We start from the raw sequence: 12,465 nt of genomic DNA, 5'->3' as shown, positions 1-12,465 counted from the left end.
TCTCCAATGGTATTTCTGGAACTAGATGTCCCAAGTTCCCTATTATTCCTCCATCTGTTTGATGGCCTCTAGAGACACAAAGACGCCTTCTGTGCCCATTCTGAATGACCTGCTCTGTTGCTATGAGCTCTCCTCATAAGTGGACCCGGGAATGCAGAAACAACTGCCTACCAGAGAAGACTTGGATATATCGGCTCAACAGTTCAAACTTTTACTGCAAAAAGAGAGAACATTATGCAACAAGGCACCAATAACGAGACTAGGGTGCCTGCCCTTGAGACCACTTCCATCTCACAGGAGTCATGGTTGGTCACTCTTGAGACGATAACAGCTGCCCACCCAATGTTGCAGGCAGAAGACAAAGAAAGCAGAAGTCGCTGGAATAACATCAGGCTTTGAGGCATCCTGGAGGCTACATTGGAGACTGACCTTAAAGCTACCATTGTAGTCATACTTAATCTAATTCCAGTTCTGCAGTAGGTGAATTCCCCAGAATGTTGAGTACATTGCACCCTGAGGTTGTGCAATACCAGATCTGACCTCCTCAGAGCATGCTATTCTGGTCGCATCCTTACATGACCAAAGAGGAGATCATGATGCAGGCAGGGCAATTGAGTCTCATATTCTTCATACATCTACTGCTTGATTTGTCCTGACTCACCCTGATGATGAGACGAAAAGTAAAGTCCCTTCTAAATCTGCTGCACAGTCAGAATGCATCATACAAAATGGAGCAATCCTTTCTACTCTTTGATGAGAAAGGCCTCTGGAGTCTTTGCCATCCACCAATTCCCGACTTGTTTGTTTAGCTGGAAGGAGCTTCAATGTCACTCCTGAATTACTTGCCGCTAGATTTGCCTGCAGCATATCCTTCTTCCACAATACACCAGATGCCCTGGATCGAACACCAACTGGGCTGATCCACTAGCAACTCCTGGATCCAGTAAGCACATCACAGCATTCACATTCTCCATTAAGCTATATTCTGAGCACCCATCTTCTCCACACTACACAGATGAACCCAGGAGATCCATATTTCTACCACCCAATGGGTACAAATTGAAACCCATGCCCCACTTCTCGCAACTGAACACCCGCACGTTTCACCAAGGGAGGGTTGGATTGTGGAGATATTACTTTGGCTATATATCCTCCTATGGCTGCTCATGAATACCTTTTACGTGGTTTGTAGTCCTTCACACTGTATTGAGCTAATTGCACCTAGCCAGAAAGGTTAGCCAATACTCCTCTCCTGGATGGTCTGTTCTATCTGACCTCCCCACTATAAACTGGATTCCCCCCTATAAGACCACACTGGGATCTGATCTGCACTGTTACAACTTTATTCACATCTCCTGGGAATCCGTGTATACAGTGATAATATACTAACAGTCTGGTGGACACCCTGTGGAATATCTGTTAATGGAAAGACCTGGGTTTAATTTTTAGTCAAAGTATCTCAGTACTGACAATGGTTATATATTTTGTAAGTTCAGTTACAACATGTTAAGAGCTTTAAGGTTTAGGTTTTACCTTTTTAGAAATTATTACCACAACAAATGCACATCTTTATTACAACTTAAAATTTTCCAACCACATTACATCTTAGATTGTTTGATCTATGATCAGGATGCTACTCAGGATCTCCACTCCAGGGTAATCCCTTTTCAAGGAAGTAAGGGCACATCTTGACTGTTGAATATTGTCCAAAATTTTCATTGTCTATTACATTTTGACATGGGGCCTACTGCATTCACAACCACTGAGGAGACATACTTATCAGTTAAGCCTCACCGACACAGGAGACCTTTAATGCAAGGTGATCTGTCCAATGGTCACAAGCTGGGTATTGGAAGAGGCCCTGAGGGGTTTGTGCCTCCCTCAGTAGGTTGGATAGAATCCTCATTAACTTCACATCATCTATTGATCCAGGAACCATGACCCATTATCAGTGGTTGAGGTTAAATCGCCATAGATTTCAAATTTACCAGCGGAATAGGGATTGTTTAGTCACATTTTAATGTAGCAATATCGCCAATCGGCAGTTTGACTCGGTTATTTTTTTGCTTGCCTACCCTACCACATGCAGACCTTACATCTATCTGGTGTGTGTAAATTTAATAAACACTTGTTTAGATTTCCCCCCTATATGACTTCCCCTCTCACTTCCCTTCTTCCTCATCTGCTAGTCCTTCCTCACACTCCTAGCCCCAGCCCACCTCATGCCTTAACACATCCTTCACAACCTTCTGTCCATTCCCTTTGCCCTACCTAGGTCTGAGCTTATCTTGCTCCCCCCCCCCCTTCCTGCATTAGACCCCCACCCCACCTCCTCTGGATTCCAGCAATGGGGAAGATGATCATAATCTCACTAACGCAAAGTGTTTAAACACCACGAGACCAGAGTCCCCCTCGACCTGAAGAGAATGCATGTACAAATTGCATACATTCAAGAAACTAATTTTAAGAAGAACAAAACTCCCTGTCTGCGAGTTTGCTATTTCCTGACATCCTGTCATACCAATACCAGAAATTTTAAACTGAAGGGGGCTTCCATTCTGATTTTCTGCCAGGTTCCTTGGACATTACTTGATTCCAAGCGTGAGTAAAATGGCAGATACCTCTTTCTCAAAGGCCTGATAGGCTCCACTAAAGTCACCTTAGCAGCAATCTATGGCCCATATTCTCACCCAGATTGCTTCCTGAAATCCATTATGGACAAGCTATCCACCATCTCAGAAGGGATCCCCATTGTGGGGGGGCGACTTGAGCATCCTGCTGAATTCTGATACCTGATGCAGATGTTTTATCTAATTCCTAACCCATCACCCATGCCACCTGTAAAGACATTCTCCATTCCCTACGTCCTACACAATATTTTGCAGTTCTACCACAGAGACACAGCAGACTGTACCCGCTATTTCTCTCCCCACAAAGTTTATTCCCTTATCTATTTGTAATCCTGCATCAAGGCATCCACTATTCACTAAATTCAACATAGGAAATATCACTTTGTCAGATAATTTTTTTTTTTTTTTTTGCTCAAATGAACCACAAGTCAACTGCCCTACCCTGGCACTGTAGCTTGAATGAAAACCTTCTCCAAGACCCCAGATCCTAACAAATGTACTCAAGAAGCTAGGTTCATTACACGTCAGTGAACAGTGATCCCAAGCTGGTATGGATGACACACAAAGCTTTTATCAGAGGTGTCTAAATTAAACATGGACCAAGGGCGAGTCACTATCTGGAATCCAACCATAAAAATAAACAATATACAGAGAGAGTGTGTTGAGTTCTCTGGAAAAAAAAAAACATTTAAATTCTCTCAACTTATAAAGAGCTAAGGCAGCTCTTCCATGTTGCAAGTGTCTATACTATGAACATTGCAATAAATGTAGCCACCTTTTAGCCAAAGCCCTCCAAGATCTGCACCTACCTCACGGTGCCCTCAATTCACTATCCCACTCACAACATTTAAAAATTTCTAAAAGCTAACCTATCTGTTCTCCCCAAGGACAATAAAAGATCCATTGTCTTGTGCTAGCTATTGCCCAATCTCAATTAAATATGCTTTTCAAAATATTCACCAAAATGCTAACTACCTGTGTCTGTCCACCCCGTACTACACTTATACATTTAAACCAAGTTTGTTTTAAGGCTGAAACAACGAATCAACATAATCAAATGTAATTGATAATTAAAATAGTTGTTAATAGTCTTCATTCTTGATTAGTTGGTCAGCTAATTAGTTGGACTGCATACAGAGTGCATGATTTGTTTACATGTTACATTTGTTACTCGATACACCGTTCATGTATGTCAAGTGCCTGAGAACCAGTGAATATGAATGATTTTTTACCTTAAAGTGTTAGTAAACCCAGGACCCTGCATTCACTATATCTGGTCTCCCACAGTACATGAAAATGCAATTATTTTAGTAAATATAAACTGCTAAATACCTTTTCTCATCAGCAGTTAGAGCAATCTTGTGACTTATATCAGTGTTCAGCAGAGCTCTGGTTAAAGCTTGCAGGAGGAGTTTTCTTAGGGAGGATGCAGAGCGTCTGACTTATGTCTGGGCAGTGCTGATTGGCCCTGTGCTGATCACATGCACACTCCCAAGGAAAAAAAAACAAAAAAAAAACTCTGTAGCAATACACACCAAATTGAGCGTGTGCAGTGTCTCCACACCATATTTCTTATCAGGAGATTAGAGGGAGACACTGGAAGAATGGGAGGATCAGAGAAGACAGGATCAAACAGCCTTTTTACAGAGGATTAACCCCTTAGGTTCCACATAACAAGCATGCTTAACTGCATATACAGACTGATTTTACTGTTGTGGGTTTAGTAACACTTTTTAATGCAGTCTCTGTGGTCAGCTCTCAGCCCCCTTTTATTATACTTAACCTGATCTCAATCTTGCTCTGTGCCTCAATGCTGCCCTCTCTCTCCCTCCTCGCAGGACTCAGATGCAGCAGTGGGAGCCATTGGCTCCTGTTGCTATTAATTGTAGCCTGTGAGGAGGTAGTGGGGGGCTAAATTGCACAACACATTTATTTTTCTTTAAGGTTTGTATCTGAATAATTAATCAAAACAATCGGCCATCTAATTGATTATGAAAATACCATTATTTGCAACCCTAGTTAGTTTTCTGCCAACACAAGAGCCCCAGAATAATACAACCAAAATACTTTGAGCCATACCATACCATACACTGATCCATGCAGCTAATTCCGTCTCTGACCCATGCCTCCTGTTAGCCACTGATGCCAAGAAGGCATTTAATTAGCTGGAACTTCATGTTCTCAGGTCCATATTGGTATAAGATGCAGAAACAGATCCATTCCATGCTGACAGCATTAGTTAAAGTGAATGGAGTCTTCTGATGTCCCTTTTTTCATTTTGAAAGAGACAAGGCAGGGCCGCTGCCCCGTGCTTTTCCTTTTCCTGCTTTAGCCTAGATCCCTTTCTATGCAGAATCAGAGATAACCCAAACACTCAAGGCTTGCAAATATGTAAACATAAAATATTGGCATTTGTCAATGACCTCGTATTCTCCCTGACCAAGCCTATCTTCTCCCTTCCCAGTGTACTACAGGAATTTGTAGTCTTCCCATCTGATAATAAATATTGCAAAATCTGAAACAATAGAGGGCTATCAATACCAACCAACTTGAGAACCCCATTCCAACAAAAGTTTAAATTTAAATGGGCCTCAAAGGCAGGTAAATATTTGGGCACTTACATTCCATTTTACCTGAAAGATACATTCTCTATAAACTTCCCACCACTCCACTGTAACCTAAAACTATTGCTAATGAAATGGCATGGGGCAGTCATCTCATGGTTTGGACACTGCAGCATCATTAAGATGGCAATTCTTCTCAAATTTCTCTCTCCTGCAAGACCCTACCTGTACACATCCCTTCCTCTTACCTCAGAATAGTTAACATCACCCTTAGTAATTTTTTCTGGGAACCCTGACATTTCTCCAGCCACACAAGACTGACACAGATCATTAAGCTACCTCCTTTTTTAAATGCCTTCATAGAATGACATTTCAAATATTCCTTTTGTTACTGATTTTGTATCATATTGTACCATAAAACACGCATAAAGAATTAGAAAATAAAAACTGTACTGTATTTAATGCAATCAATGAAACCATGCAACCAGAGATATATTATATTAGTGAAACAAGACTGATTTACAAAAAAAGGAATGAATCAATAAATACACACCATAAAGAACATAACAAAGATATCTGCTTCACTTATGAGAGATATCATTGCTCACAACCAGACCCACTGTATGGAAGACATAAATGCTTTAGTTCTTAAAGTGGACTGAAAACTCAGATTAAAACTTTGACCTGATCATTCTGTCTGATGCAAGAGAACTACTAAATATGGATCTCCACCTTCTAATTCAATATCACGGTTTTGATTATTCTTACCTCTGCAAGTCCCTTCCTGCCTCCAGATTTCCATGCCCACACAGGGGACAATTCGCAAAGCAGTATCTTACTGCATCCAAGTATGCGGTAAGATACCATACAGCATTTTTTAAAAATGTTGATGGCATGTGGCCTTGTGTAGTTGTATGCACCGACATAACGCAAGCAACAACCTTTGATGATTTCTCTCCACTAACCTTTTTTTTTATTCCTCCTAGAGATTGTTGTCTTTCGCATTTTTTTTTCTTAAAATTTTACTACACCTTTCTTTATTAGCATTGCTTACCTGCCAAAAAGAGTGAAAATTTGAAATATTTGTCCTGAAAATTTAACTGTCAGTGCAAATAAAAAAAAATTATCATGGACAGTACTTAAAAGCTAAATTTATCTTTGAAAAAGGATAATAAATGCTCATATTTGTGCAGGAAAAAAAATTTTTTTTTTTTTTTCACAGGAGCTTGCAAAGCATTGCACCCGCAATCAGTGGATCATGGGAGCAATGCCAGGCTCCTGCAAACTCTTCCTCCAGCTTTATGCCCATTCTTCTGTATGGGCTCTAAGTTGTAGAGCTCAATGGACTACCAATCTGATGTTGCCACCAACGATTTCGAAAATCGGTTTTTCACAAAGTTTCCGGCATGATCGATAAACGAAATGAGGAACCACAAAAATCGGCCAATGCCATTGCCCAACTAACAGTGTGAAAATCGGCCAATTATTCTTTCGGACGAAAAATCGGCCGATTGTCGAACCGTCTATGGCCTGCATTCGTTTATTCACAGCTGTTTGTTCATGCATGATGCAACTGTGCAGGTGGAGCCCCATTCAGCCACACTGATTTTGAAAGTGATAGCTTTTATTTTTGTAGTCCTGATTAGCAGCTGTCTCTCTCTGTTTGTCACTATTGCATCACAGCTGTTTATTATATTGGTAATTATCAATTATTCTGATCACAAAGTTTATTATGAAGAGAAAATATAACTATGAAGTGCCCTTTAATTTGAAAAAAAAATTAAAAAATCAGTGAGAATTGATTGTGCTTTTCTTTGTTTTCAGATTTCGGTTTATGAACTTTTCAGTGCATTTAAAGTTGAGAGTCTCAGATCATCAACTTTATCTTTAATGCATACATCTACAGATGCTCAAAACATAAGCACGATCACCATGAGCCCCATGGACATTAGCACATTTCGAGTAAAACTGAGATGAACTTTGCTGTAAGCAACAACTTTCTCTTATGTGTTTTACATGCAATAAAGAAGCACATTGCTATACCAGCTTCTGGACACTGTGAGGATTTGATTTCAACGTTTTCTGTTGACAACACCTCCAAGAAAAGCCATGTTTTATCCACCTTCATCCCGTACATGAAGTATATTTTTTTCTTTTTTTTTTTTTTTCTAAAGAACCTGAACTTAGACTCTTTAATTGATTTCCTTTGTTCTCTCTAAATTCTAAAGTTGAGTATTATGATGGTAAAAATATACTTAACAAAATGTTTTCTCAAGTGAAGCAAGTGGCCAAATAATTGTTACAATTGGAGAGCCACAGAATTGATATTTAAAACAAAATGCAAAGAACATGTGAAACATTGGAGGAAGTAGGTCAAAGACAACTTTTGTTAAAGTTACCAGTCTGTATGTTGCCAAAAGCTGTTTAATACGGTGTCAAGGTAATTTATTTAGATTACTGTAAAACCGTCCTGTCCCTTCAGTTTTAACTGGTTTCTGTGTAGGATAATGTCCTTCTCTACATCCTTCCAGCATTCCACTCACCCTAGCCATGGTTTGTCACAGTCTCCTTTATAGCTGTCAATTTAATATGCCAACTTACCTCTTGGAACTGTGTGGCAATAAAATAAGTTGAGGAATTGGTTGGCAAAAAGGTAATCATATGTCAGCCTGCACAAGTAAGCAGTCTGTTCATTAAATCCAGTCAGATTAACAGTTGTTAACAAATGCTATACATTGGAAAAGTGTCCGATGGGCACTTTTTCATAAGTTGGGGAACATTTATAAGTTCTGTCACAATGCAAAGCAGTGCTAAACTGGAGCAATGAGACAGATTTATTATAATTGGGCAGTCTTATTTATAAAAATCCTCCCCCTGCTGCTTTGAAAGTAGCACTGTGACAAAACAAAGCCTTCCCGTTAATACTTCATAATTGTGTATGTTTTAAGTTTATATATGTCTCCTTTCCAGTGGTAATTCAGCTGTATACCTTTGCAACTTGCTACTCAGGATTTTCAGGCACAGGGGTTGCAGATACAGATATAAACTGTTACATAAACTTTACAGACAGGCAAGCCTGATTTAAGTGCAGTTTTGTTTCTAATTTGCTTGATAAATGTTTCTCTGTTTTTTGGCTATCAAGCTTTCAATCACACTCTCTCGTGTGATAATAAATCCAATCCACATTTGTTTAGTTTTATGTGGTTAAGCAAACGTGGAGATATACAGCATTTTCCTTTTAAAAAATGTAATTTTGCCCATCTAACATCACCATAAGAAAAATTGCTTTTAATAATACTAGATCATAAGTGCTTGATCTGTATTTATAAAGCTGTAAATGTTTGGGTTTTTTTTTTTTTTATTAATCTAAAAGTGTGATTCAGAAATAATACTTTAGCAAAGTGTGTTCCAAAGAGAACATGTCACATTCATTATAATCTTAGTCTCTGCTATTAAATTGTTAAACAGGACAGCTTTACCTCTTGTCCTGTATTCTCCTCTTTCCTTTTTCAGGAGATCAGTTCAGTGTTGGGCCGAATGTCCCTACAGCAGCTGTCCTATATCTTGCCTCAGATCTGTGTGAAAAGCAGCTACTTGGAACATTAAAAGGTGCTCTCTGGGTTATATGAAAGAAAGCTAAGACAGGTGATTAGTAGCTCAGTTGTACTATAAAATCACTAAAGATAAATCAACATTAACAAATGATAAACTGATGGAAAGATTGGTTTGCTGTGCTATAATCTACAAAAGTAGCATATAGTAGTGAAAAATATTGTGTGATTGCACAATGCTCTAATTGTGTTCAGTTGATCACATTCTATATGCATCTTGTGTAGCCTAGACAGTAGCAAGCCAATTGTTCCATCTGTTTAGCAATAAAACGCTAGTGCAATTGAGCTTCTAAAAAAGACATGTATAGCAAGCCTAATTGCTTTGACATTTTTGCCATTCCTAAGCAGCTTGAAGAGAGTATATGTTCTCGGCATTGAGCTGAGGATAGAGATTCAGCTACTTCCAGGGCTTACCTTCTGACACTGAGCTGATGCTTTTGCTCTAAGAGGTAAACCTTTTTTAAAGAAAATGATTATCCTGAGAGGTAAAGCTGCACAATTAAAACAAATTCAATAGAAATTTAAATGTTTATGAAATTCTTTGCTTATCTTTAAAGTTCTGCTTAAATAATTTTTACTATTTTGATTTGTAAGCAAAAAATTGTTTGGCTATATTTATTTTCTTTCTTGGGATGCCTGTAATCAATAGTTCAGAAGAAGAGGACTTTATTTAGAAGAACATTTAACCAAAAATAAGAAATTGTACATCACAGCAACCTTTTGAGAAGAATAGTTGTTGAATTTTGATGGCCTATGATTTTTTTTTTTTTAATGTAAGAACTTATGTGCAATCTTTTTTTTTTTTTTTTTTTTCTGCTCATTGTTGTTCAGTGATGAAATGTATTACCTGAAAGTTTGGGATTTGTGCAATTTTACCATTGCTTTTTCAACATGGAGGTGATTTAGATATTCAGAGGTCCAGTTGAGGATTAATGTTTATCTGCTTCCTAAATAACCATATCAAAAACAATGTGCCTTATTTTTTACATTTCTTACAAGTTTAATGACAATTGTGTTTTGAAGAGTTGGTTTCTGGTTTTTTTTTTTTTCTTGTTGTCTGAACCCATGACTCTCGGCTGAATGTGTGCTTGTGTTATAATGACATTGTGGCAAACTGAATGTACATACCTTCCATTTTATACCACCAGTTTAATGAAACACATTCCTTTATGTACATTAGCTAATGCCAAGGAATTTAATTTCTTCACCAATCAAAAGCTGCCATCAATTTTTTTTTGTGCTACACCAGTTGTAGGCCACTGTCAATTTGCATGCAGCTTAGAACTACAGATTCCGTCATGCCTTAACAGCAACAAGCAACTTCCTAATGCTGTGTTCCTGTAAGAGGATAGCAAGAACTACTTCACATACAGATAATTGATTACATAATTGTCAAGATAAACATTGCAAATATTAAATAAATTGGTATTCCAAGTATTTGCAAGTACATGTATTTTCTTTTACTAAAGACCAATTTCAGCTGAGAATATTCTCTCTGGATTAACAATTCATTCAAAAGTTCATTAATATGTAGTGCCGTATACTTATACCAAGATCATATTTAAAAAAAAAAAAAAAAAAGAATCCTCCATATATAGTTTTAATAATTGGAATTTTTATAGATAACAGGGTTTTTTCCAGCTTTGTTGATAAATTACATTTTTCATGAAATATTTGCATTACAACAATGTAGACTTTCTTTTTTCACTCTTTTTTTGTTTTATCTGACAGCCAAAACCTAACTCTTTTGTGAAGCTGAGGGCTTCCTTAGAAAATAAAAATGTAGTATAAACCACCAGCCTTAAAGCAGACCTTTCACCCCACTGATAACAGTAATAAAAACCAAGGCATTTATTTAAATACAGCACTTGCATTTTTCAGCTACCTGCCTACTAATTCGGCCTGGTAGCTGGTGATAGTGTCCTTCTACAGCCTTTTGCGAAGGCTACATCACCAGAGCTTGAATGTAGATTTTGGAACCGTATTAACTGATCTCATGAAATTTCAATTGTGCTTGTACAGAGATGCATATGTTTGTGTAAGTACAAAGGAACTCTTGCCAGAGTTCACGATTGTATGCCTGAAATCTGCCTTCAGGCTCTGATGATGTAGAATTCTCAGAAGGCTTTGGGAAGCCACTGACTGTCACGTTTGACCTAGGCTTCTGGCATGGTAGTAGACGATTGATAAAAGTAAGAGCTGTTTGTGCAATAACTGCTGCGGTTTTGATTACCATTGCACGATATCGTTTTTTGGATTGGGGTTAGGGTGACACAGAAAGGTGGTTACATTAATGCTGAAAAGTCCACTTAAAAGTTGGGTGATTATATAAACGTTAAGATATAAAACTGTTCTAGAAAACATTTTGGAACAATACATTACTCATTTTAGATTATATTAACAAGTCAGTTCACCCAAAATCAATTATAAATGAAGTCTGATGTGTTAATTAGCTTGCAAGCTTCTTGCTTTTCTTGTGGATGGCAGTGATCAACTCACCTGAGCACAGTTTCTGGCTCCCTTTCCTCTTTGGGGGCTAGTTATGAATGAGGATGTTTGTTCCTCTAGCTGCATTAACTATAATATAAGGATAAAAAAAAAAATCAAAAATACCCTATTTATTGCCTTGGTACATGTGCAGAGAAGAACTCTCAAGCATCTGCCAGATATAGAAACATTTTGTTTTTTAATTTTGGGTGGATTGACTTGTTTATAGAATGGATTATTACTCTTGTATTGTAATATGTTCTTGCTTTTGACAAATGAACAAATCTCTCAAATGGAATTTTTTTCTTACTATTCCTATCTCCTTTCCAAGGGAATGCCACATAACTCCTACATGCCATAACTGCAAGTATTAAAAATATTGTGAATGTTCTTTTTCTTAAGAAATGATCACTCTCTTGCTGTTTTGTCTGATTGTATATTTTTGTCTCAAAATTTCTTGAAACTGATTAAAGCTTTTGATAATTTCTCTAATGTTTTTACAAATAAAATGGGAGCTGTAAAATATTAAAATTATCTTTAATAAGAATTTGTCCTCGTTTATTGACTTATTAGATTTAAGGATGGATATGCCAATTCCATTTTGAAAAAAAAATAGTTATTACTTTTAACTAAATTTTTTTTTCAACAGCTTTGCATTTGCCCTCAGAGGTTTGTTAGAGAACATTAGTTGACAAACCGCATCATGAAGGCCAAGGAATACACTAGACAGGTCAGGTATCCCAAGTGTTGAACATCTCACAGAGCACTGTTCAATCCATCATCCGAAAATGGAAAGATTATGGCACAACTGCAAACCTACCAAGACATGGCCGTCCACCTAAACTGATCGGGCAAAGAGAACATTAATCGGAGAAGCAGCCAAGAGGCCCATGGTAACTCTGTAGGAGCTGCCGAGATCCACAGCTCAGTTGGGAGAATCTGTCCACAGGACAACTATTAGTCGTGCACTCCACAAATCTGGCCTTTATGGAAGAGTGGCAAGAAGAAAGCCATAAGAAGTCCTGTTTGCAGTTTGTGAGAAGTCATGTAGGGAAAACAGCAAACATTTGGAAGAAAGTGCTCTGGTTAGATGAGACCAAAATTGAACTTTTTGGCCTAAAAGAAAAACACAATGTGTGGCAGAAAACTAATACTGCACATCACCCTGAACGC

General features: G+C 37.9%; 1 protein-coding gene across 1 annotated transcript in view; it reads left to right on the top strand.

The window, feature by feature from the left end:
• The window catches only part of MAN2A1 (mannosidase alpha class 2A member 1), a 167,673-nt gene extending 155,834 nt beyond the window's left edge, over nt 1-11,839 (top strand). Inside the window, exon 22 of the mRNA XM_089684746.1 lies at nt 7,019-11,839. Coding sequence (XP_089540872.1) covers nt 7,019-7,171 — 153 coding nt within the window. The 3' untranslated portion in view covers nt 7,172-11,839. The remainder of the gene's footprint in view (nt 1-7,018) is intronic.
• The last annotated feature ends 626 nt before the right edge of the window (nt 11,840-12,465 follow it).

The sequence above is a fragment of the Staurois parvus genome, unplaced genomic scaffold (genome assembly GCF_062004578.1).
Source record: "Staurois parvus isolate SC_StPar_1 unplaced genomic scaffold, SC_StPar_1.0 ptg000354l, whole genome shotgun sequence".
Lineage (NCBI taxonomy): Eukaryota > Metazoa > Chordata > Amphibia > Anura > Ranidae > Staurois > Staurois parvus.
The sequence above is the reverse complement of the archived record's forward strand: the minus strand, read 5'-3'. Positions and strand labels throughout refer to the sequence as shown.